Below are 23089 nucleotides of genomic sequence, written 5' to 3'. Positions count from 1 at the left end.
CAAACATACTAAAACAAACTAAAACGGTCTTTCTTTCTGACATTTTTACTGATTAAATCCATTAAATGGAAGATCGTTTTATTAAGTACTGCTGAGAGGACAAGATGAAGTGCACTGTGAAAATACTGTAAAAAATATCTGACAGACATGGGATAGAATAGAGAGAAGGTAAGTTTGATGTTTGGACTGAGAGAAACAATACTCCTGACAGAAATAAAGCTTCAAGAAGGGCTATAATGCCAATATTCAAAATAAAAGAAGTAAATAAATACATACACAGTGAAAGATGATGATTAGTATGGACATTTTCTGTGGGTTTAGTTACCACTATAGCAGAACTAGACTGAGGTTTATCTATAAGTGGAGCCCCACTTATTGTTTGTGTTAAATACTCAGCTGAAGGACAGAATAAAGCCAGTAAATGTCCCAGGTCTGAGATCCAAGAGTATAAACTGAGTATGTGGCATCAATTAAACCATTAAAACCAGTAACAATATTTGTATAGATTTTGATTTCTGCATTTAATTCAGCTATTCTTTTGTATTTAATTTGATTGCTCGTTTTGTCAGGTTTGATTGAGGTTTATAAAGGTAATTATATAGACTCAATGTTGAGTCTGTGAGCTGTCCATCGAGAGCCCAATCGGCTGCTCTTTCATCACGGCTCTCTGACAGGCAGCCAATAGTTTCAATGTTGTGAGTAATGACGGGACATCTGTCCAGTGAAATGTCTGGTTATTCTCTCTGAACACACAGAGCCTCCAAGGGCACCCAAATCACTGAGAGACTGACAGGACCCACACCTCCCCGCCACACCCTCTCCATCTCAACATGAACAAAAGCAGACAACATAGTCCCTAATGGGACTTAATTGTACAACTGCATGCAACTACAACTCTTAAGTTAGAAAAAACATTTAAGAGATTGACAGTAACAGACTGACAGCTTCATATCCAATCAATCAGACTTTTTTTATGGATTATTTGCACAGTTACTGTATTCATTTACACCTTTTGTGCCTGGGAAAAAGGGTTTCATATTAATGCCGTTACATTCACAGGTGCTTGATCACGTTGTTGACATAAGTTGGACATAAAATAAATGGGTCATATAACAGGAGCAGAATACAAAAAAATATAATTTGCTGAAACTCACCCTCAGGCCATCCAAGATTTGCTTCTCTATTGGAACAGATTTGGAGAAATTTAACATTACATCACTTGCTCAACAATGGATCCTATGGAGTGAATGGGTGCCATCGGAATGAAAGTTCAAACAGCTGAAACAGCTAAAAACATCACAATAATCCACTCAGAAATTCACAGACATAGTTGTTTAGATCTGGGTTGGACTGTTTTTGCTTGTATCTGAACATTTACTTCTGATTCATATGAAATGACTTTTTCACTGGAGAAGGTCATGTTATGGATAGAGGACATATTTTAGCCAGAAGCAATGTACCCAGGTACAGTATTTCTAGTCATCCAAATAGATGGTTTTATGTCAAGGATCATCATTTTTAATTAAAACATTGTTTTTTTCGTATTTCGGTTAACATTATATTGGAATACACAATAACCAACTGCATGATCTCTGTAAATTTGACTGTCAGGGTTTTATTAATGTTGCAATTTCTATTCTACTCTCACTGTCCAGGAATCTTCTTTAATATCTTTACAAACCCCTCGAAATAAAATGCACTTAATTCAAATAAACATATTAATACAGATTAAACTGGGCCTTGTTTCAGACCATACGGTCATCAAACACTTTTATGATGGGGTCTTGCTCTCTTAAATCCAAAAGCCCTGACTGAAGAAGATGCAGCTCCAGTATGCGCTGAGACTATGGGACGGGCTGGCTTTATCTTTCATGCAGCCGATGTGATTGATGGCACAATACCAAATCCACAGCCACTTTTCAGGCTGTCGCTGGAACACAAACCTGAAGCAGCAACAGAAGGACACGGCGGCACGGCAGAGCCCAGCGCTGACAGCCCATGATAAAGCGGCCTTCCTTAACTAAACTCATAAAGCACGGGACAATAAAACTCAATCTTCTGTAAAATCCAATTAAGTCATTATCTGACTGATTGTATCTTTAATTGAAAACAGAAGTGACAGTAAATTTCTGTGATATATCAGGATCAATCGATACTGCTGTACAATCTGCTCTCCAGAAGTGATTTATAATGCCCAAGCCATATAGGTAACTCCACATTCTTCTCACTAAAACCACTGGGGGATGAAATTAAGAGTAAGTGCGTTTAATAAAAAAACAAAACAAAAAACAAGATGGTCAGGTTATTGATTACAGCAGATGGGGCAGAATCGAATAAATGTTTTCAAGGTGCAGAGCAAAGAAAATACAAGTAATTTTCATTTCAGATTGCGCTCCTTGTGAAAGTCAGTCATCAATAATTATTTTATTTCCACTGAACATGAGAGCATATAAACACAGGATTGCAAATTAGCTTTTGTGTTATTTTACAATCGTAACAATAAAAAACTTCAGTAAGTTATACACAAAACCAGCATCTGGAAAACAAATGAATCAAACTGTGAACTGTTGGTCTAACAAAATTGCACAAAATCACTGTTTAACATTAGAATATACAGTACGCACATTCTTTACATTCATTTTTAGAAAAAGGCTATTCATTTAAGTCTCAGTTAGCTACTTATTACTACTAACTTCTATGTAAGTGCAAAAGAAATACAGATGCAAGCATATTAAATGGCCCTCAGACTGATTCATTTTAATTGGCCATCGACTATAATATAATAATAATAACAATAAAATGTAAAAAAATAGATCACACTGCCTTGTTTTTATCAGATCTAAAAAACGAAATATAGTTTAATTTTTAGTTAAATGTACTGTCATAACAAATGTCTGCAACAAACTGAGCTTACAAGGAAAGAAAGTTTTGTGTCCCTCTTCTCCTTTACCATTTATTCGTGACTTGACTGAGGACATTATCTGTGCCAACAACACCATTAAAATCAAGGGCACAGCTTCATATTATACAAAGAAAATGCGGAAGAGCACTGAACATTAGCTGGATCATGCATAGGAACAGGGTTGATGCAAATCATCAAAAGTTAAATGATGTCCTTTAGTGATGGCCATAAATAAATAAGCCGTTCACTGTGAGATTGAAGCATAATTTAATAGTATCTCTTCAAACCCAAATGTCCCACAGCCTACAACACAACAGTATAGAGATGCTGGAGAAGAGCTCATATACTTTGTGTCTTGAAGGTCATGGAAAGAAGTTAGCTTATTCATTAGGCCAATGACAGCAATACTGAGCTTCAACTGATATGTGGCAGTAAATCGTTGTGCTCTGCCATTTCTTTCACTATAGTATATGGAGTGAAGTGACTCATTTTAATCTTTAACAACTGCAGTATCAAAGTAAACAAACTGAAGCTATCAAACTGTATAAAACATGGCAATCTATGTAAACTGCATTTCTGATCATCATCGAGAAACTAAGAGCAAATAATACCCAAACCTTATAGAATCCCTAAAAAAGTTGAAAAACACCACAACAGTCAACCTGATCAGTGTTAACTACACAATGTTGAACAATAAGGTGAAAAATAAGTTGAAAATACAGAAACAATTCAATTAAATGTGAGATTGGTGCAGGTGAGGGTTTTTTATTTGGTTACCCCATCAACGATGGAGTTGATGGAGAAGGTTCCAGACTCTGAGCTGCTCTCACACTCCAGCCGGTTCTCAGTGTTGATCATCGAGCTGATGGACACAGAGTCTTGAGCTCCATCAGAGAAAGCTGAAATAAGATGTGACACATCACGCACAAACCCATTTTTGTTTATTATTGAAGTCTTTTTGTGCCAGAGCATATGACATCTGTGATACATGAAACCTATAGCATGCATGTAACATGAGCTTTTTGGTTCCTGACATTTAATGACAAAGTACAATGGTGCAAAAGAGTGTTTGAACACTTAAGAATGTTTGAATGTCTTCGGATTAGAATCAAAATATCAAGCCAAGCAGCACTTATCTGAATGATAAGGTTTAAATGACAATAAACAATAGGTCTGAACATACACCTGTGCTTACATAAACTACACCAGTGAATGGTATGGGCTCAATTGAGATTTTAAAATGTTAGCGAAAGTAGTCTCTTACACTCAGCAAAGCATATGGTTAAAAATAATTGTAAAAAATGGCTCAGAATTTAAGTGTCCACACATTTCTGTGGTCACTGCATTAAAAAGATCAAACAATGTGAAAGTTACTACTCTGTAGTTCTGCCAATAAATAAATAAAAACAATAATATAAAATCTGTTAACAAGCTGATTCTATGAACAGAATACAGTGTTAGAGTAGAAACAGGGATGTTCCAGCATTTCTTATGTTGAGATTATCAGCTTCTCCAGTCAAACCAAACAGCATCAATTAAAAGTTTGAGTGTCAGTGCTGTTAGTTCTCAACATAACAACAAAGTAAAGACAGTGCTGCCTTTTTTAATCACATACTGCAGTAAGTTCTGGCTACTTTAGCAAACTTAGTCAAGCTTAAGATACGCATACTGAGCCAGACAGACTGCTGAGTGAGCACACGGCTGTTGTCGAGTCTGTACTGTGCTGACTCTCTCCAGTGGTCTGTGAGCAGACCGATAACTAAAAAAAACAGCAACATATTACTGTTAACATAAATTAAGAAAAGATTTCAGAATCAGATGCTCTGGATGACATAAAATTCATTTAGATAGTTATTTGGTTACATTTTTAAGACAATCATCTAATTAGACAAATGACCCCATATAAATGTAAAGCCCTAGCAGCACATTCATTATATTTCCCTATAAACATGCATGAAGGTTTGTGCATTGAGCCAGGTCACCTCATCTCAATATGCATGTGATTCTAATACTGCAGTCTCTATTGAGTCTATTAAAGTAATGAGTGCCGGGAGGGGTGGCACACACAAATCCTGTTCATCTGCTTTCCTGACCTTCATAATCTGAGAAAAGGAACATAAAGGCTCTTAGTGTGCCTCTCATCCCTTCTTGCCCTCCCTCTTTTTGATCTGCCTCTCCTCCTCTGCGCTGCTCTGGCGTGGAGGTAATTAAGGGATGCTGGCGAAAAGGAGTAATTTTTCTCCTCATTAACTTCCTGATTGGTTTCAGGCTACAAAACTTTGCGCTCCGCCCGCAGTTTGTCACCAATTCCAAACTGGCCAATCGTTAATACTAATGTTTGTGTAGCTAAACTGCGCCGGCGCTCTCTGTACAAGAACAGTACATGGAGTGATGGTGAAAGAGGAGGGGCTGGAATTAGCCGTGGCTGTGTTAATTCTGAGGGAGTTCATCAGGGCGAAATCTATGGTGTAATTGAAGGGAAGTTCTTGCGGGTGAGTGGACAGGTCGTTTGTAGGGAAAGTAAATCAGCTGTGGGGCTGTTTGGCAAGCAGACATGTTCTGTGTCATGGCTTCATTGCCTTTGATTATCATTGTATTAGCAGTTAATATAGACTAATGTTAGATCGGCCTTACACGCTCTGTAATACAGACAATCAGGCCTTTGAACGTGCAGATAAAACCAAATAATAATGAAACAAGTAAATGGATTACTTTGACTTGTAAAATACAGCATATATTCACTACAGCATTATGACTTCTGAAGAAATCTCTCTCAAACCATCTCACCATCCTGCTGAAAAATAAATGAATAAAATAACCAGGCTAAGCTAGTTTGCTTATATTCCAGGCTGATTTTTAGAAGGATTGTATGCACTTTACAGCTTATCATGCTGGAAGACCAGCTGGCGGCTTAGTCCATAGTAAACTAGCTATTATGGACTATATAATATGGACACAATCTGTGTTTTTTTAAATATTTATTATAAAATCTCCTCTATGAGCAGTAGACACTTTTCACACACACTGCTTTGTGTACATAATACCACAAAAGACTCAATTATGTATTTACAGCCTCGTGCACTACAAATCATCCTGCACTGTTCCCCAGCCAGCTGCTTGACTTACAATGTTTCTCTTTGCACATGTACAGTACTATGTGAAGCATTCGTATAGTCTATATATTTTTCCCTTTTAGTATATGTATAAGTATATAAACATTTATATATAGTATTTTCATATCAAAATCTGTAGGTTAGTTTGTATGTAGGTACAGTGTTTATGTGTACCTTTTTTATAGTTTGTTTTTTGTTTATGCATAGGTTAACATTTATATATAGTATTAATGTCAAAATCTGACATTAGGTTAGTTTTGTATAAGTAAAGTATTATGTGAAGCATTTGTATAGTCTGTATTTTTTTAGCTTATGAATAGGTAAACGATTAAATATATATTGTGTATTTCTGGTCTAAATCTGTCAGTAGGTTAGTTGTGTATAGGTTTATACTGTTTTACTTCATTGTTGTACAGTATGTCTGTTTTTATGTAGCACCGTGGTCCTGTGAGGCATTTCATTCCACTGTGTGTCCACACTTGTAGCGGAATGACAATAAAGCTCAACTTGACTTGAAACTAAATCCAGCTTAAGCAGAAGTGTTTCAGCAGGGCATACACGCAAGATGTAAAACGTTTAAAAAAATCTTCACAAAGTTGCCAAACAAGACATTTCCTACACATTGGCAGTAACATGAAAAAAAAAAATATCACACATCTGTCAAGTCTGAAACAGCATTGAAACAAGAGAGGATTTACTTTTCTGAACGCTCAAAAAGAGCTTGTTCTCCCATCTGAACTTTTGCCCTATTCACCCTTGTTTGGCTGACTATCTTAGATTTCCAAACTATTAAACAGTCTTTGTGTAGTTTAACAAAAGGAAGCTTTTTTAAAGAAAAAAAGAGCACGAAAAGGGGAGGGGAAACAGTGAAAGAAGCTCAATCATTTCTGGCAGTTTGGAAAAAGTGAACAAAAGCCCAGATGTGAGAGAAGATGGTAATTCAGGGTTGATCTACTGTGGATAAGCTCTTTCCTCTGCAACTCATATACTGCCAGCGCTGGGCCATGAGGGTCCATAATGCCTGCACTTAGATAAACACGGAGTTGTGCAGAGATAGCGCACACAGGAGCTCTCTCTCTTACACACACACACACACAGGCATACATGCTTGAACGTGTTTACAGATGCACTCATACACAGATACGCTTACAGTGATTAAAAAAAAAAAAAAAAGTTCATTGTAACCGTCCAAAACTCAGATGTATCAGTCTAAAATCAGTCTTAAATGGAATTTTTTTAAAAAAATGTTGTAGGATGATGTTTGTGGTAGTTAGTTAGTTGAGATTTTAATGCCATGTCAGCAGCTGAGGCTTTTTTGTTGTTTTTAATTCTCTAGCAATTACATAAGAGTTATATTAATACATAAGATAAACAATGTGTTTACAATTATAAAACAACTTCTTGTAAGATCATATTAAACAAGTTCTTAAGAGAGCTTACTATATCAAATGTCCATCTTTAAATGCAGAGCTGTCCAACAATACGTTTAAGAGGAGCTGATATTAGAGACTTTTTAATTAAGCAGTATTATTAGTTATTGGATATTTAAATGAACATATTCATCCATACTTTTGCATTTTACACTTAACTGTTTGAAAATCCTAAAAACAGACAGTTAAATGTAAAATTTAGGCAATCTCAAAATGAATAGAATACTAATTTTCTCACTGTACATTATTAAATATTATAATTTATGATTGTATTGTTTCATTTTTGACAATTTGTAATATCAGGCATTTATTGGTTATTAGCCATAAAGTTATAGTTTTCTGGGAGAATTGTAATATCAGTGCATTTCTACCTATATATGAACCACATTGCCATCGACACAAACCAAAGCCGTAATCTTGCCCAGTGGACTTGGGTGTGCTTCATTCCAGCATTCTTACATTTGGAAAACCACTTTCACAATAACCAAAGGGGGACCAATCTCTGGCACCAAAAGCTATGAGAGAACCCTCACAAACAAACACTCACATCTGTACGACATGACCTGGCCCAAGAAGTGCTGAGGGGAGATGGAGTTCCCTCAAGGAATGACATGCACGTCTCTCTCAATCATTAGAGTCATGGCAGGACTTAATGGCGCAGAAAACACAGGCTTACAGCAAGGAGGTGGCACTTTAAACAGCTGCTGACTCCTCAAAGAGGGAACAGCCGTGCCTGCTGCAGAGAGACGGATGTTATTTTCTGAGTGGAGCTCTCACTCACAATCACATTGGCACTGGAGTTTGAAGCTCTCAAGGGAGGTGGATGCAGAAGTGTTTAACACAAAGCAGACAAACATGAGCTTGCACAAATAAAGTAATTTTCCAAAAAAACATTAAGCAGCACAACTGTTTTCAACATTGATAATATTTCTTCTTGAGCATCATATCAGCATATAAGAATGATTTCTGAAGGATCATGTGACACTGAAGACTGGAGTTCTGGCTGTGAAAATTCGGACCCTTCAGTCCCCATTATCGGTCTGTTAGAGATCTGCATGAGTGGCCTGTAACGTCTGGCAGGAGGCATCATGTCAGGGTCAGAGGCTAATTAAACACATAAGCACCTCCAGACCTGTATTGTTCCCCAATCTGTCCCCAGTCTCAAAGTGTCTCTGAGAGAATTGACAGGCCCTCCTCCCTGTTAAATCACTGGCACTGATACAGCGCTTTACTGTTCCTGCAAATGACCTGTCCGTCTCTCCTGGCCTGCGCTCCATTCTGTCGAAACATTATGGATATACTATAATGACTTGAGACATAGAATCGATGATTTGAGGGATTTTGTGTCATTATCTTTAAAGGAGAGAAAATAATCACAAGCAAAAGCGGTGCAGGCATCAGTTAGCATGGCTGTGAGGGAGACTAAAGCCCCCCTGGGTGAAACACTTAATAGATTCAGTTGAATTAATTCAGTTAGGCTCTGGGTTAAGGTTGAATATGACCAGAACATTCTGTTCAATAATGAATGTCCACTTTCCATTCATAATTCTTCATAACAAATAAAATGCTACCATAAATAACTAATTATTTGATATCTGTGTGGAAAAACAAACCAGTAACAATGAGGTAAAGACAAAATATGCCTGCTTTTTAACTATTCAGACAAAGATTCAATAACTAAAGATTACATTAAAATAAAGCTCCCAGCAGCAACTGTGTAAAAATCTTTTCTTTAAATTGTTTTTTAAAAAAGATTTTCTTTGATGATTAAAAATATCAAATAACTTTTAGAACTCCTAGGAAATACGCCAGTTTTAAGTTATTTCTAAAACAACACTACTATTATCAATGCTGAAAACAGTTCTGCTGCTTAATAGTTTTGTGGAAACCAAGATACAATTTTTCAGGACTCTTTGCTGAATACAAAGATCAAAAGAACAGCATTTATTTGAAATATAAATCTTTTGTATCATAAATTTCTACTGTCAGTTTGGATCAGGCTAATAATGCATCTGTTTTGAATAATTTCTTCTTCTTAAAAAAAAAAAAAAAAAAAAGGTCCACCCTAAACAGATCACTAGTGTTTATAACCTGATATTCTAGGCTTTCTTTCACACAGTCAGTTTCCAGAGGAGGACAGTGTGCTAAAGAGAGCAGAACCTTTAGCAGCAGTCATTACCCATTTTATCTCCTCAGTGCCTCAGGCAAGTGTTAATAGAAATGTTGTACAACACATTACAACAGTGCTTGAGCCTGGAGCAGCCAATTACACTGGTATTTAACTGATCCATAGAAGGAAAAGACAGAGCATTTAGCATCAGCACTAGAGAAGGGAAGACACTTACTGATTGTGTGGTTAAATAACACTCCAGCCAGAGATTTTGCCTGCAGGCCACTGATTCACCCTCTGATTTCCTTGACTGAGATATGTCAGGCCTTACCAATTTCATTTCAATTTATTTGTAATGCATTACGTGGCAAATTAACCGTCCTTTTAATCTGTACTACTAACATACCTACGGTCAAGATCACAAAAGTTATCAAAGTGCTTGCTTTGTTTTGCTTGTAGGCGGTGAAAAAGGGAAAACCTTTCTCTTATTGATCTGAGATCAGAAGGAATAACATAAGAACTGGCAATTCTGGAGAGTACAACAGTATAAGCTAACAATATACAACAGTTAACCATCATTCCAATAAATTTAGGGTACACATAAAATAAGCTATAGCTTCTTATGAACTCTTGCCCTTCCTGTAACCCTAGCCAGGTTGGTGAAACTGTGTAACAACCAAATAAAGGGACACATGTAACGGCACTTAACCTCAAGGGCAAGGCTGTGCTGGAGTTCTATGAATGTTCCACAGACTAATAATGCAAACAGGATGGATTAAATGTTTAAAAAAGCCCCACGGCTTCTCTGTCAGATGAGACGCTACACCTCTTCCTGCTCAAGCTCTACCTCTCAATTGTGCTTGAAGCCTGGAGAGAATCATTATTGCCCTTTGTTAATCTGCACTCACAGAGAATGAATGGGCTCTTTGATTGCTCCTGTGACATTTTCTATTTTCCTTGGAACTTTTTAACAGGGGTCTGCCACCTCTGAAAACATTATCACATTCTGACTGAGAAGAATTTCATCCATTAAATTTGTGGTTTGTAAATGGCATCAGACTAATCAATAAATGTCAAAAGCATATTAAATGTGATTTATCGATGTGACCTGAATGCGTAATTAGTTACCTGTAAATAAAGCCTGTCACCAAATTTGTATTCAAATAAAAGCATTAAAAAAAAACTGAACTTCTTACAAAAAAGCACTGTGGCAGAAATATGGTAGAGTAATGTTTCAGATGATCATACTATAGCACCATTTAAAATGTGCAACGTTCTTGAATGAATGCCATACTATATTTACAGGGTTCTAGAAGATATTTTAAAGATTAGCATGGCATTAGCTTTGTACAAGCCAAATAAAACACTGTATTACCCATAGTAACATCCCAAAAATTATGTAGTTAACTATGTTAAATATGCTTACTATAGTAATAACGCTACATTTCATATAAGTAACTTACCATAAAATAAACCCAAAACTTAAATCTACAGTAAGTTAATTAATATTGCTCGATATTTATTTGTGTAATTACACTTTTGGTGTATCTTATTTTTATTTTATTTTTTTTTGGGGGGGGGGGTGCTTTTCATTGCAAAACAATTTCTTTGCAATTTATTCTGAGAGCTACATATTCTGTTCAAATATTGTTGCTGACAAACAAAAAGCCCTCTTCTACTCTCTCCAAAACTGTAAACTTGGCCCAATCCGCAAACAAAAATAACTTTGATTCCTTCAATAGTAAACAACGACAAAAAGGAAAAACAAAGCACAAGAGAGAATGGTAAAACCCATAGACTGTCTCGTATAACACTGAAATTTCTACATAACTCACAGTTGGGCACATCATCTCACGGGCCGGACGGCTTCTGCGGGTGGGGGCGGATGCGGACGGAGGTAAGGCTTGCCCTGGCGGGTGATGGAGTGCAGTGTCACCTCTGGCCCATGCAATTTATGGAGGAGCGCTGCTTACGAGCTCCTAGCAGTAAAGATCACACAGGGGCGTATTTCACAGCGAGCTGAGCTTTATGAAGAACACTTCAACGCCCCGCCAGGACGCCGCTTGTGACGGATGGAGAAAGACGCATGACAAGCTTCATCATTGTTTGTAAATCTTAACTTGTTCCCGCTCACTAACCCCAGAGGCAATTTTCCAGAGACAGCTGTGGGGGTCTCTCGGAAAGGACAGCGTCGCACTCCTGAAGGTTATTTGGCCTCATATTTGGCCAACTGATTACCCCAGCTCTAGGGAAAATAATTATACTCCGCACAAGCACTGGAGGCACAGAAAGAGAACAGAGGACTCAAGAGACAAGTCATCTGAAAACTACTGTAATGCTGCTTCAAAAATAATGAAACTGAAATACTTGTAATATACTTTATTGAGTGGTCTCTTTTTAAATATCTCCTGACGGTATGATGGTTACTAGAACACAACAATGATGGGAACAAAACCCAGAGTGTGGCAGCTGATTAGGTCTGACTGCAGAAGTTGTGAATGAGACACTAGAAAATACTATGTCTAGATGTTTAGGGATCAGACTAAACAGCGAGTGCAGACTCCCGTGTAAAGGACCAAACTCAGGCAACACAAGCCGGGATGGTCCCTCAGTATCATCCAGTCTTCTTCACTAACTAAAGGATTGGATCAGGATGTTAAAAATGTTCAGGTTTATGATTTTTAAATGTTAAAAATAGAAAGCAGATAATGAAATAATCAAAGTCAAATTATTTAAATGTGTTAAAATTATTGGAGATATACTGTTTATATTTAATTGATCAGAATTTTTAAACATCTTCACACGTTAACTTTGACTGTGCTAAAACAACTGTAAAATCACATGCAGACCACTAAACCCCTGCATTAGGATTTTGTAAATAGTAGGTACAGGAAACAAAGAATAGACCACAAACTCCTTTCTGGGCTCTGAGGATGTGTGTTTAGGAGATGGGACCACACAGTTTGTAGTGTTCTGGTGTAATGGAACATAACACCCCCTGCAGTGATAGTGGGGGTGACAGGCACCCTCATGTTGAAACCACTGGATATCAGCATGTAAAAATCATTAACAGCCAAGGCAGGTGGCAAACTTGGAGGGATGCGGGAATGGTGGATCACAGTAATGCCATAATCATACTAAAATGTTTTACTCAGTACAGAGTGGTGCACAGTAAGACATATATTGTTTCTAAAGTCTGCAAATAATTTTGAATAGTGTCAGTTAAAACTTTATAGCTACACAAAGTGAAAAATTTAAAAATACAATTTATGATATCTATGTTCTAAGACTGGAATTTTTTAGCACATGGTCCTTGTCTCTTTAATCTGAAGTTACCAGAACAAATGACTCTCATAAAAACTTTACCTTTGAATTTATTTATTTTTATAAATTTTACAGCGCCCTTGACTCAGAGTATGAACCTCCCTCAGATGTACTTGCTCACACTGTTGATGATCTCTGGATAAAAGTTTATGGCCCTAAGAGCATGTGTGTGTGTGTGTGTGTGTGTGTGTGTGGGACTGACCTGCTGCTTTGGGTTCAGGGCAGGTGCTGGGGGGCACACATGCAGTCGTGCCGAGCCCCTGACTCAGGTAAGAGGAATAGTAGGAGTGTGTGCGGTACTGGGGGGACACGTTATGGCTGGACAGGCGACCATTTCCACTAGGCATCTGTTTCAGAGGGATGTGATTTTGGGGCAGGTGGAGAAAAACCAAAAGAAAATGAGTAAACACATAAAAATGTCTGATGGCATCAACAGTCAAGAATCAAAAGAAACAAGATCACATTTTAAAAGTTGCAGGTCCATACATCCACAGTGTATGATTTCTCATGAATGTTTTACACCATAATTTTCAACTTTGTAAAACATGTCAATATGCAAAGCTTGAATACAGCTTGTTCAATTTCCCTGATCTGTATACTTTTCAATAAAACAGTAAAAAGGACAAAACATATTTACCGTAGATTAAGTAATGACAATGACTGAGGGAGCATACTAGAATGATTTCTGATTGAACACGAGACACTTACAGCTAGACTAGAGTAATGGCTGCTGAAAATGCAGCTTTGCGATCAATAAATCACATTTGAAGATATTTTTAAATACAAAACAATTATTTTTATAATTCACAAGATAATTATTTTACTGTATTTTTATTTATTTATTATCAAATACCCTGTAAATGCAGCCTTGGTGAGCATAAGAGTCTTCTTTCATAAACTTACTGACTCCAGAATTTGAACAGTAATGTATTTTTCATGCTGGTCCGGCTAATATGCATGTACACTGTAAAGCAATAGACTAGGCAGTGGCTTTAGCGATAAGTCTCAAATGAAAGACTGAACATCCTTTATTACAGACACTATACAGTGTTGCAGTTTCTTCCTCTGCTTCACACATAAATGATCCACCTCTTCATCCTCATACTGTCCCTGTTTGAACCAGAAGACATACTTAATGATTAACATTAGCTCAACAGCAATGGTCCTAAACCGTGTTTTGACTTCTAACTGCACACTGCATGATACATTCATCTCATAGAACTGAAAACATTGATAAAACAGAGCCTATACATTCTGTGACAATATTAAGTTTGAAGGGGAGGAAAAAAATGGCCAGCATGTGTTAAGGTTGACCTCCTGCCCAGACTCCTGCTTTATTTCTCTTTCTTTTTCAAAATAAACCGAAACATACTGCTCTAGCGAGTTTTCTTCCCTCTTGTGAGAACTTTAAATTAAGCTGTCTACTTAATGCAAAAGAGGCTTTAGGGTGTTTTCAATTTCACTTTTATGGAATTTGATTTCTGTCAACCAGTAAAACGGTCCACCCCATCAACTCTTGACAGGTTTATAAACTGTTATTTAAACAATGTCAGCTTCTTGTATTGCCTATGACAAATATAATACAAATTGAACTTTTTTTTTTCAACAGTAGCCCAGCAATACGTACATGGAGTAAAACAAGGTGGGGGAAAAAGCATGTGTCACAACAAGCTAGAGACAAACACTGAATGTGTGCCAAAATGTCTGCAATGCTACTCAACTATTTCCTGCTTTCTCTATGCCACTCTTAACCTACCATAACACCTAAATCAAAATAAGTCTAAGTGGAATAAAATTCAAGCATCATTCAATGTCATTCCCTGTGATTCAGATTTCTATCTCAGGTATGAACATTTCAAAGCAAAAACTGCATAGTGCCTGCTTAGTACAGCATCAGCAGTTTGAAAGTGCATTATGATTTCCAATTCATGTAATACAAAAACTGCTGGCAGAAATGATGAACAGGCCTGCTAGCGTTGTGCTACCTCTGCCATGTTAGATCTAGAGCAGCCTCATTAATAAGGGCTGGCTGGAGTCCTTTACCTCCCTGAGTGGGCTCTTATCTGGCACCATCAGCTGTCTGGATCCTCTACACAACCCTCATATTTTCATTCTCCACCTGCAGTGCAGCGGAGCCCCACTTGCTGGAGGTGGGAGAGGGCGGGAGATGGACACACTGAGATAAAAGCCAGATGAGCTCCTCACCCTACAACTTCCTTATCCGATGAACCCTAATAAAGAGAAGAAGCAATGATGGAAAGTTTCACAACTGTGAAGTTTCTGGATTACAAGACTCACCTTCATGTCAAAAGGTCTAATAATCACAAGGGTGCGTAAGGGGCCCATCTGTGATTTCCTGTATTATGGTTTTCTTCTTTCTTCAAAATGGCTTGAATTACATTGTCTTTGCTTTGATGAACAAACCATTAAACCATTTTTTAAGACTAAGACAACAATTTACTACAAAACACCTAAAGAATCCCAGTGTATTTCCAACATTCATCTTCCAAATGGTCAAAATCAGGCAATGAGATCAGAATTAAAGTTACTCCCCCTCTACAGAGCTGTATCTTCATATGAGCAATATCATTAACCTTTGCAATTCAAACCCCGGGACACACTAAAGAGATGGAGGCAGTGACCCTGGAGCAATATGTCGCCATCAGGGTTCCAACTGCACAAATATGCTAAAATATGGCCCAGTCACTGACTTACACTGTGTATATAACATTCAGGAATGACTCCCTGAAGAAATATAGATTAAATTTACTTCACACTTGAGTAGATCAGTTTTGATACAATATGGCTACCTTGCCATATAAATCAGAGTCCATATACACCGGCTGATTTCTGTATGAAAATCATATTATGTCATGGCATGAAAACTCTCTCTAATGTCAGTGGGTGATGGCTGATTAATAAAGGCTTGTAAAATTGTTGTAATGCATTGATGGTATATCAAAGCTGAACGGGCCATGACTTTGAGGATGCCCTCAATTTCATGCTGTCCAGTTTGATATCTTCAAACAGTCATCTTCAAACTTGTGTAGCATGGTCTGATGCAGACAAGGTCCACACTGGAGAGCTGCGGCCAGGACAGATTCATGTGCCTGGTCTCAGAATTGCATGGTTTTCATTTGACTCTGAGGGAAACTGATAATTACTTTGCAGTACAGTACATCTGATTATAACTTTGGTGTAAATCTTTAACCATACAGTTAAAACATTTTAATGTCTCTGTCATTATAAACTGAAAATCTACTACCCCCTTATTCTTCTAACAGGTTAATATGTGACACTGACTACATAAATATTTTGTATAAAAAGCCAGATTTCCTTTTATTAGCAGTTTTACCATTACAAAATTTTACTGTATATTTATGCCCACAAAGGCTGGATTTGTTTTATCAAAACTACAATAAATAACTATAATAATGTGAAACATTATTGCAATTTCCGTTTTATATTTTATGTAATTTATTTTGCCTGAGAAATTGAAATTGCCTACACTGAATTGTCTTCAGTGTAACATAAATGTTCAGAAATCATTCTATTATTCTGATCTGGTGCTTTAAGAAACATTTCTTATTATGATCAATGTTGAAAATAGTTGTGTATAATATTTTTGTGGAATCCTTGTTGATAATAACCAGAAAGTTCAAAAGAACAGCAATCATTTTAAATAGAAATCTTCTATAATATTGTCTTTACTGTCACTCTTGATCAACTCAATGCACCCTTGCTAAATAAAATAATTATTTCTATTTATTCTTACTGACCCCAAGCTTTTGAATGGTAGCGTATTGCACTACATAAAAATGTAGTTATAATAGAACTACTACAACCGTAAGCTACTTTTAAAAAGAATATTTTAGAAGAATGAGAGTATCACTACCTGTGCAGAAAAGCATGGAAATATGTGATTTTGCAGATTAGGATTTTTAAATATCATTAAACTAATAATATATTTAACTGATAATAATTGAAATTATTGAAATTTCTAATTGAAAAGCAGTGATTATTTAGACTTTGATATGTCAGTCTTCTTGTGATAGTTATACAACAAGGATAAGGGTTAAAAAACCTCCAATGACAGAATTAGTTGCGGTTCTGGCTGGGGGGGAGCGAGGAAATGCAAACAGCATGTAAGAGGTGTAGCGTGCATGAAAGCCCCACACCCTCCTGCTGTGTTTGGCCAGTGGCTTGGAACAATGACACAGGTATTATCACTGTACACCGAGGACAGAAGCTCACTGCGGCTTGCCAACTTCAACAATCCAGACGGGTCCAATGACAGCTGCCCCTATCAACACGGCTGAAACACACTTAATCACCTTATTACCGTGGCCTGAGCTACACGGGACGCAGACTGGGTGAGTGTAGAGATGTGTGCACCATGCTGGTGTTCACACGCATGTTTGCAAGAGTGCTTGCTTATATGAGGAACTGTATGTCTGAAGGGTTGGTCTGAAGATACTATATAGTAGGGGGCTACGTTTGGGGTCAGCAGATTAATTCAAAATAAACTTGAATAATTTTTCGGAAGTATAAACATCAACAAAATAAAAAATAAAAACTGTCATGAACCGTACCTGCTACTTACCACCGCTAACGTGTGAGAAATAATTACAATATTTTACAATTCTAAAACATTATGAACCACACTTTTCACCTAATGTAAAGCCAGAACCATCAAATAAATGTAATATTTAGCAGGAAAGAATGTTATTATTAGTGCATAATTATGCTACTAAAACGAATGAACTGAAGTAATGCAGCATATGTGTGACAACTTTACTTGTAACAATTTAACATGCACAGTAAAGGTGCCAGAAATTAAGTTCAAAAGGGACTGGCTATCATAACACATACAAATATTAGGTTGATTATTATTATTGAACCTAGTATTTTTATGTATTGAATTGGTAGTGCACAGAAAAAAAACATATTTTGAAAAAAAAAGGAAATATCAATATATATATATATATTATATATATATATATATATAATTTTAAGCTATCCAGTCCCACTTGTAATAATAATAATGCTAATGATAATAATAATAATATCTATTATTAGCATATAGTGGTAGCACATATTAGCATCAATTACATTTACAACATTAATTTAAAACCTGAATAGAGGCGCTCAGTTGCACTTGACGTGAGGAGCGAGTAAGTCCATTCACCTGGTATTGCTGGTAGTTGTACAGGTTGCTATAGTAGGAGGAGTATGGTGTGGGCTGGTAGAGGTTGTAATAGGAGGCGTCCACCATCAGGTCAGACGTGCCCTCAGTGTGCCCTCTGCTGGTCGCCGCAGGACTTAGAGCCAGCATGGAGCGATTCCCTGAAACAGCAGATCACTGATCAAAATGTGGTGTGTGGACATCTCTTCTCTTGCAAGCGCATCATTCTGTAGTTGTATGCCATGAAATGAGAAGACATATTTAACACAATGTGCAAAACTGGAAACTGTATATCTTATATTATGCCAGCTACATAAATTGATAAACACACTTTTGCTAGAAATGTATAATATAAGCAAAGCATTACTCATTTAAAGAACAAATTGAAATGAACACAATACGTCAATATGGCCTCTGAATGTACATTTTTTTGGAACACTTCATATTTTAACATTTTGCTCCATTACTTTTTAATTCATAAATCAAAAGTTTACAGTGTGACTTTTACTGGACTCTGACCACGCTGCAAAAAAGTTCATCACGTCAGTATTTTTGTCGTGTTCTCTAGTGCAATTGTCTAAGGATTCTAAAATTAAGATAGGCTACATTTACTTGAGAAGCAAAATGACAAAAATAATACGTTTTGTTTTCTGAGAAATGTATCAAAACTAAATATTAAAACAATAACAATATCTGCCAGTGAGCTGAGAAAAATCAACTTAATTCAAAGGGAAAACCATTTTTCATATCCAATTGACAGATATCGGTTTGTGTTTTAAGCATAAAGTTAAACTTTCATTTTGTTCAGTTTCTCTGAAAACAAACCTCAATGTTTGCAAGGCATAAAAAACAAATGCTAAATTTACTGATGATTCAAAAATGCTTTAGCGCTTTAGTGATGGCAAAGATTCACAGTGAGACACAATGCCAGTTTATAAGAAGTTATTTTGTGTATCACAGATGGCTCAGCACGAGTGTAATGTCATATGTCACATTATCTCTGACGACAATTACCGAAAACCAACAGTAACTCCCGTTTCATCTGTCAGCAACCAAAGAGGCAGCTGAGTACAATTACAGAGCATAAGCAGCCTTGACCTGTCTGGAATCCAACTCCTTCCTTAGTGCTATCGGAGCAGTAGGAACAGGATGTCTCTCCTGCTCATCGAACACAACAGCCCTCCGTGGATATGGTCTGGCACGGCACAATCGCCATCTATGCTCAGTTTGCTGATAGCCTTCCTCCTCCTTATGAGAATGGAGATGCATTTCATCATGTCCATGGTCATGGTTCCTTTGTTTTTTTTCTCTGCCTCTCACACAGTCATGGATAGTTCAGGGGGTCAAGAAGAGGTGCTTATCTCCTCATTTTCCCATGGCCAAGCAACAAAGACCTGATTCACAGAAACCTCCCCAAAAAAATGAAGCTGAATGAAGAAAAATGAAGAGTGTGCAAACGGATGGACAAATAATGAGAACGAAAAAATACTGAAGTTCACTGTAGTGAAACATCTTCTGATGCTATGCAAGGACATATCATCATCACACACAGTAAAACTCAAGCTTATTTATTCCACAATAAGCTGAAGTATGCCTTTTTTACTTTATCAGGCTTTATAATATAATTTGATGAAATGCATTTAAAAAAGTAAGGTTATGTGAGATTAGGGAAGACTGGGTCTAGCGTTCACTTTTTTTTTGCTTAAGTTAGGTTTCAGGGTTTTTAAGTTATACCACATTTGGGTAACACTTCAAAATCTATTGAATATTTGCATTATTTTCAAAAGAAAAGAAAATACACCATCTATTTAACTCTGTATTATGTAAGCTGTGACCGTCTGTAAAGTCAGCAATATCGTTTTTTGTAATATTACATACTACATTCTAAAGTAGATAATAGCCATCTTAAAAAACCTATCTATAATTAAAATGTATTATAGGCTATTTAATGGCTTTTTGGCTTTTCAGTAAAGTACATAAATTGTATGGAAAAGGAAATATTAAAACAGGATATTGAATAAATGAACAATTAATTTAAGTTTAAAATAATATAATTATTAAAATAACAATTATTAAAATTACAACAAATACTATACAGTTGCTGTCAAAAGTTTACATACACCTCAAGGAATCTGCAAAAAGTTCATTTCAACAAAATAATTTATTTTTTTTGTACTGTCCTCAAAATGCTATTTCACAAAATAGATGTTTACAAAGCCCACAAGACAAAATAACTGCATTCATACAAATTACCCAGTTCTAGAGTTCATATGCTGCAATTTCCTTCTTGTTTTGTTAAAATAATGCACATTTTGCAGATTCTGCAAGGTGTATGTTAACTTTTCATCACAGCCTTACCATGTGACAACTTGCCCCAGCCCTACGACCAAGACAGACGCCCTTACAGTTAAAATCTGAAATGGTTTGGATTCTAGCACTTTATTTTACAGTCCTGTTCCTCGTGTACATACTATGTACTTATTATAGTAATTACAATAACTATGTAATAACTAGGTACTAACCATAAACCTACCCCTAAACCTAACCCTACCTCATGTAGTTACCTTGTATTACCAGAACTTTCTTAGATAAATACACTGTAAGTACACAATAAGTACATGTAAGTACACATACTGTAAAATAAAGTGCAACTGTTAACTCTTTCCAAAATGTATCATAGTGTGGTTTTACTGGCCTCACATTTTACCCAACAGCTATTACAAAAACTGTCTATAATGGTGTTGGACATTAAATTCACAAAATAATGCTTTATCTGTTAGTTTGAAACAAACACACTGTAATCATCCAGTTCTAGGAAAAATACAAATTTGTGTAACTAGATTTTAGAGTCAACAATTTTTGAAAATCCTGCTGAGATGAGATATATATATATAGGCCTACCTTGTGGCCCGCATTATTTTTGCTCCTTACCCGATGAATCCGGTTTGCTCACCTAGGTTGGTGGGAGAGGCGGTGGCACTGCTGGTGCTGGGTGATGGCGGCCCTGGGATGATAGTAAACACATTATCACCGACGGCCTCGTTTTTCACCAGAGTGTCTGAACCGGACAGGTTAACCGGACTGCAAATACCCAGCTCTTCCTCCTGGGCCTGCTGCCTCCGTAACGCCACCTAACACGACAAACAGTCACCTCCAGCCAGGACACAAGTATCACGAGGCATTTCAAATATCACTTAATTACAACTAATGAGATTAAAGTAAATACACTTTTTGTTTTTCTACTGTCCGTTTTACCTCTGAAAAAAAAATAATAATAATTATAGGTTATAAGTAAAAACATTTTTTAAAAAAATCTCGCTAAGGCGCCAAAATGCAGCTAAGTTAACGTTAGCTGAAAAAAACTGCACTGTTCAACAATGTAGCTACAAAACGTTACTATGATAGTAAACAATTTGTCATTAGTATTGTAGCAAACAGCCCAATTATTTGTAAACACGACTGGAAACAATTCAAAAACCATAACGGAGGCGAGGCATGATGTATGGAGTAAGGTTAGTTGGAACACAACTAAATAAGCACAAATAACGTTAGTGATATTTAGAGCACAAGAGAGCAGAAGATATGATGAACGTGGGAGGGGGGTTAAATATAAACTCTATAAAGAGACTCTGGGTGAACTCGCATCAGGCTGATGGTGTATACCTGGGCTGCCATGACCCTCTGTCGTTCAGCGATCAGTCTGCATTTCTGACACTGGCAGTCTCTCCAGCTACAGAAGCGTTTGTGGCCCTTCAGCGGCGACACGAAGCCGTGGTTCCTGCAGCGCGAGCACTTGGGCATGCGGGACGGCTTCCTGACCGACAGCGAGCCGTTACTCTGCTCCTCCTCACTCATGCCGACAGGTGATGATGATGATGATGATGATGATGATAGCCGGTTCCTCTGCTTTAGAATATGTCACGCCTGCGGATTATAAACCGTTTATAAAGGAGAGGGAGGACGAGGGTCTGAGGTTTGATACAATAGGCTCAAGTTTGGCGCGAGGAACCTGTGCATTCCAGCGCACGTGGGAGATTTTGTTCAGTTTCTTCCCACTGAGACTAAGTGACTGCCAAGTTGTCTCGTGAAATCATGGATCATAAGACACAAAACCAAATGCAAGCAAGGCTTAAAGGGGGTTTACATTTTGTAATAATATTACTTATTAAAAAACAAAACAACAACTCTATTTTACAGTCGTACCAAGCATTTTACAACATGTCGTGCTGTGTATGATTGTGTCTGTGACCAATACAGTTGATCCTGAAGATAGTGGAAGTGTGTTACAGATCTGATATGGGCTCCAGGCAGTCTGTATCAAAGTAACGCAAAGAAATCCATGATCCATAAATGTGATAACTTCCATCGACGACAACATTTAGAAAAAAGTGCAAGGGAGTTCTCAAAAGTTCAGAGAAAAAAAAAGAAGTAAAAAATTATGAGAATTATTTTACATAGGAAACATTTTATGTTGCTTTTCAGGCTTAGCCTATAGGCCATCTAAAAAGTAGGCTATTTTAATTTTGGAAAGAAAGTCATCGTAATAGAAACCGAATACTCTCCAGCTTTTTAAATTAATTTTATTTTACATCTCCATAATATTTGTAGTAATATTTTTACTTGAAAATGATCCTACCGCTTTAATTAAACGCTTTCAGAAACGCTCGTCAGAATTCATTTCTAATGGTCCGACGGTCAGTAAGAAATTAAATGTCATTGGAGAAAAACGATTTTTTATTTTTTTTCGCAGTAACGGTGTCGTCCAGACCAGCAGGGGTTAACGGGCCATGCTAACCAGTCAGGACATTGATCATATTTGTAATTCTTTGCAGTCCATATCTTAAAAAAAGCATAATTTTTTAAAGCATCATGTTTTCATGTCTGCAGATTTCCCCACGTGCAATGAGTCGATCTAATTTGTGAGCGCAATTTTAATTAGTTAAAATTAGATGTTTAATATTAAATTAAGATTTATACATGTATAACAAATATATGTATACATTTAATGTATAAAGTTTCATTTTC

The 23089-nt window shown here is 36.8% G+C and overlaps 1 protein-coding gene across 2 annotated transcripts; it reads right to left on the bottom strand.

Annotated features, from left to right (window-relative positions):
• Positions 1-1845: 1845 nt before the first annotated feature.
• Positions 1846-22065, bottom strand: LOC113079027 (doublesex- and mab-3-related transcription factor 1). Of its 2 annotated transcripts, XM_026251216.1 has the most exons (6): positions 21728-22065; positions 21156-21195; positions 21018-21068; positions 18068-18225; positions 13082-13226; positions 1846-3801 (listed from the first exon to the last, which is right to left on the bottom strand). In XM_026251216.1, the coding sequence occupies exons 1-6, from the start codon at positions 21917-21919 to the stop codon at positions 3668-3670; spliced, it is 720 nt and encodes a 239-aa protein (XP_026107001.1). In that variant the 5' UTR covers positions 21920-22065; the 3' UTR covers positions 1846-3667. The 2 variants fall into 2 exon arrangements, with proteins under 2 accessions (XP_026107001.1, XP_026106994.1); XM_026251209.1 differs by having other exon boundaries at positions 2400-3801; positions 21018-21195; positions 21728-22063.
• Between the last annotated feature and the right edge of the window lie 1024 nt (positions 22066-23089).

This window comes from Carassius auratus, chromosome 5 (genome assembly GCF_003368295.1).
Source record: "Carassius auratus strain Wakin chromosome 5, ASM336829v1, whole genome shotgun sequence".
In the NCBI taxonomy this organism is placed as follows: domain Eukaryota; kingdom Metazoa; phylum Chordata; class Actinopteri; order Cypriniformes; family Cyprinidae; genus Carassius; species Carassius auratus.
This window is presented reverse-complemented; position numbering and strand designations above follow the sequence as displayed.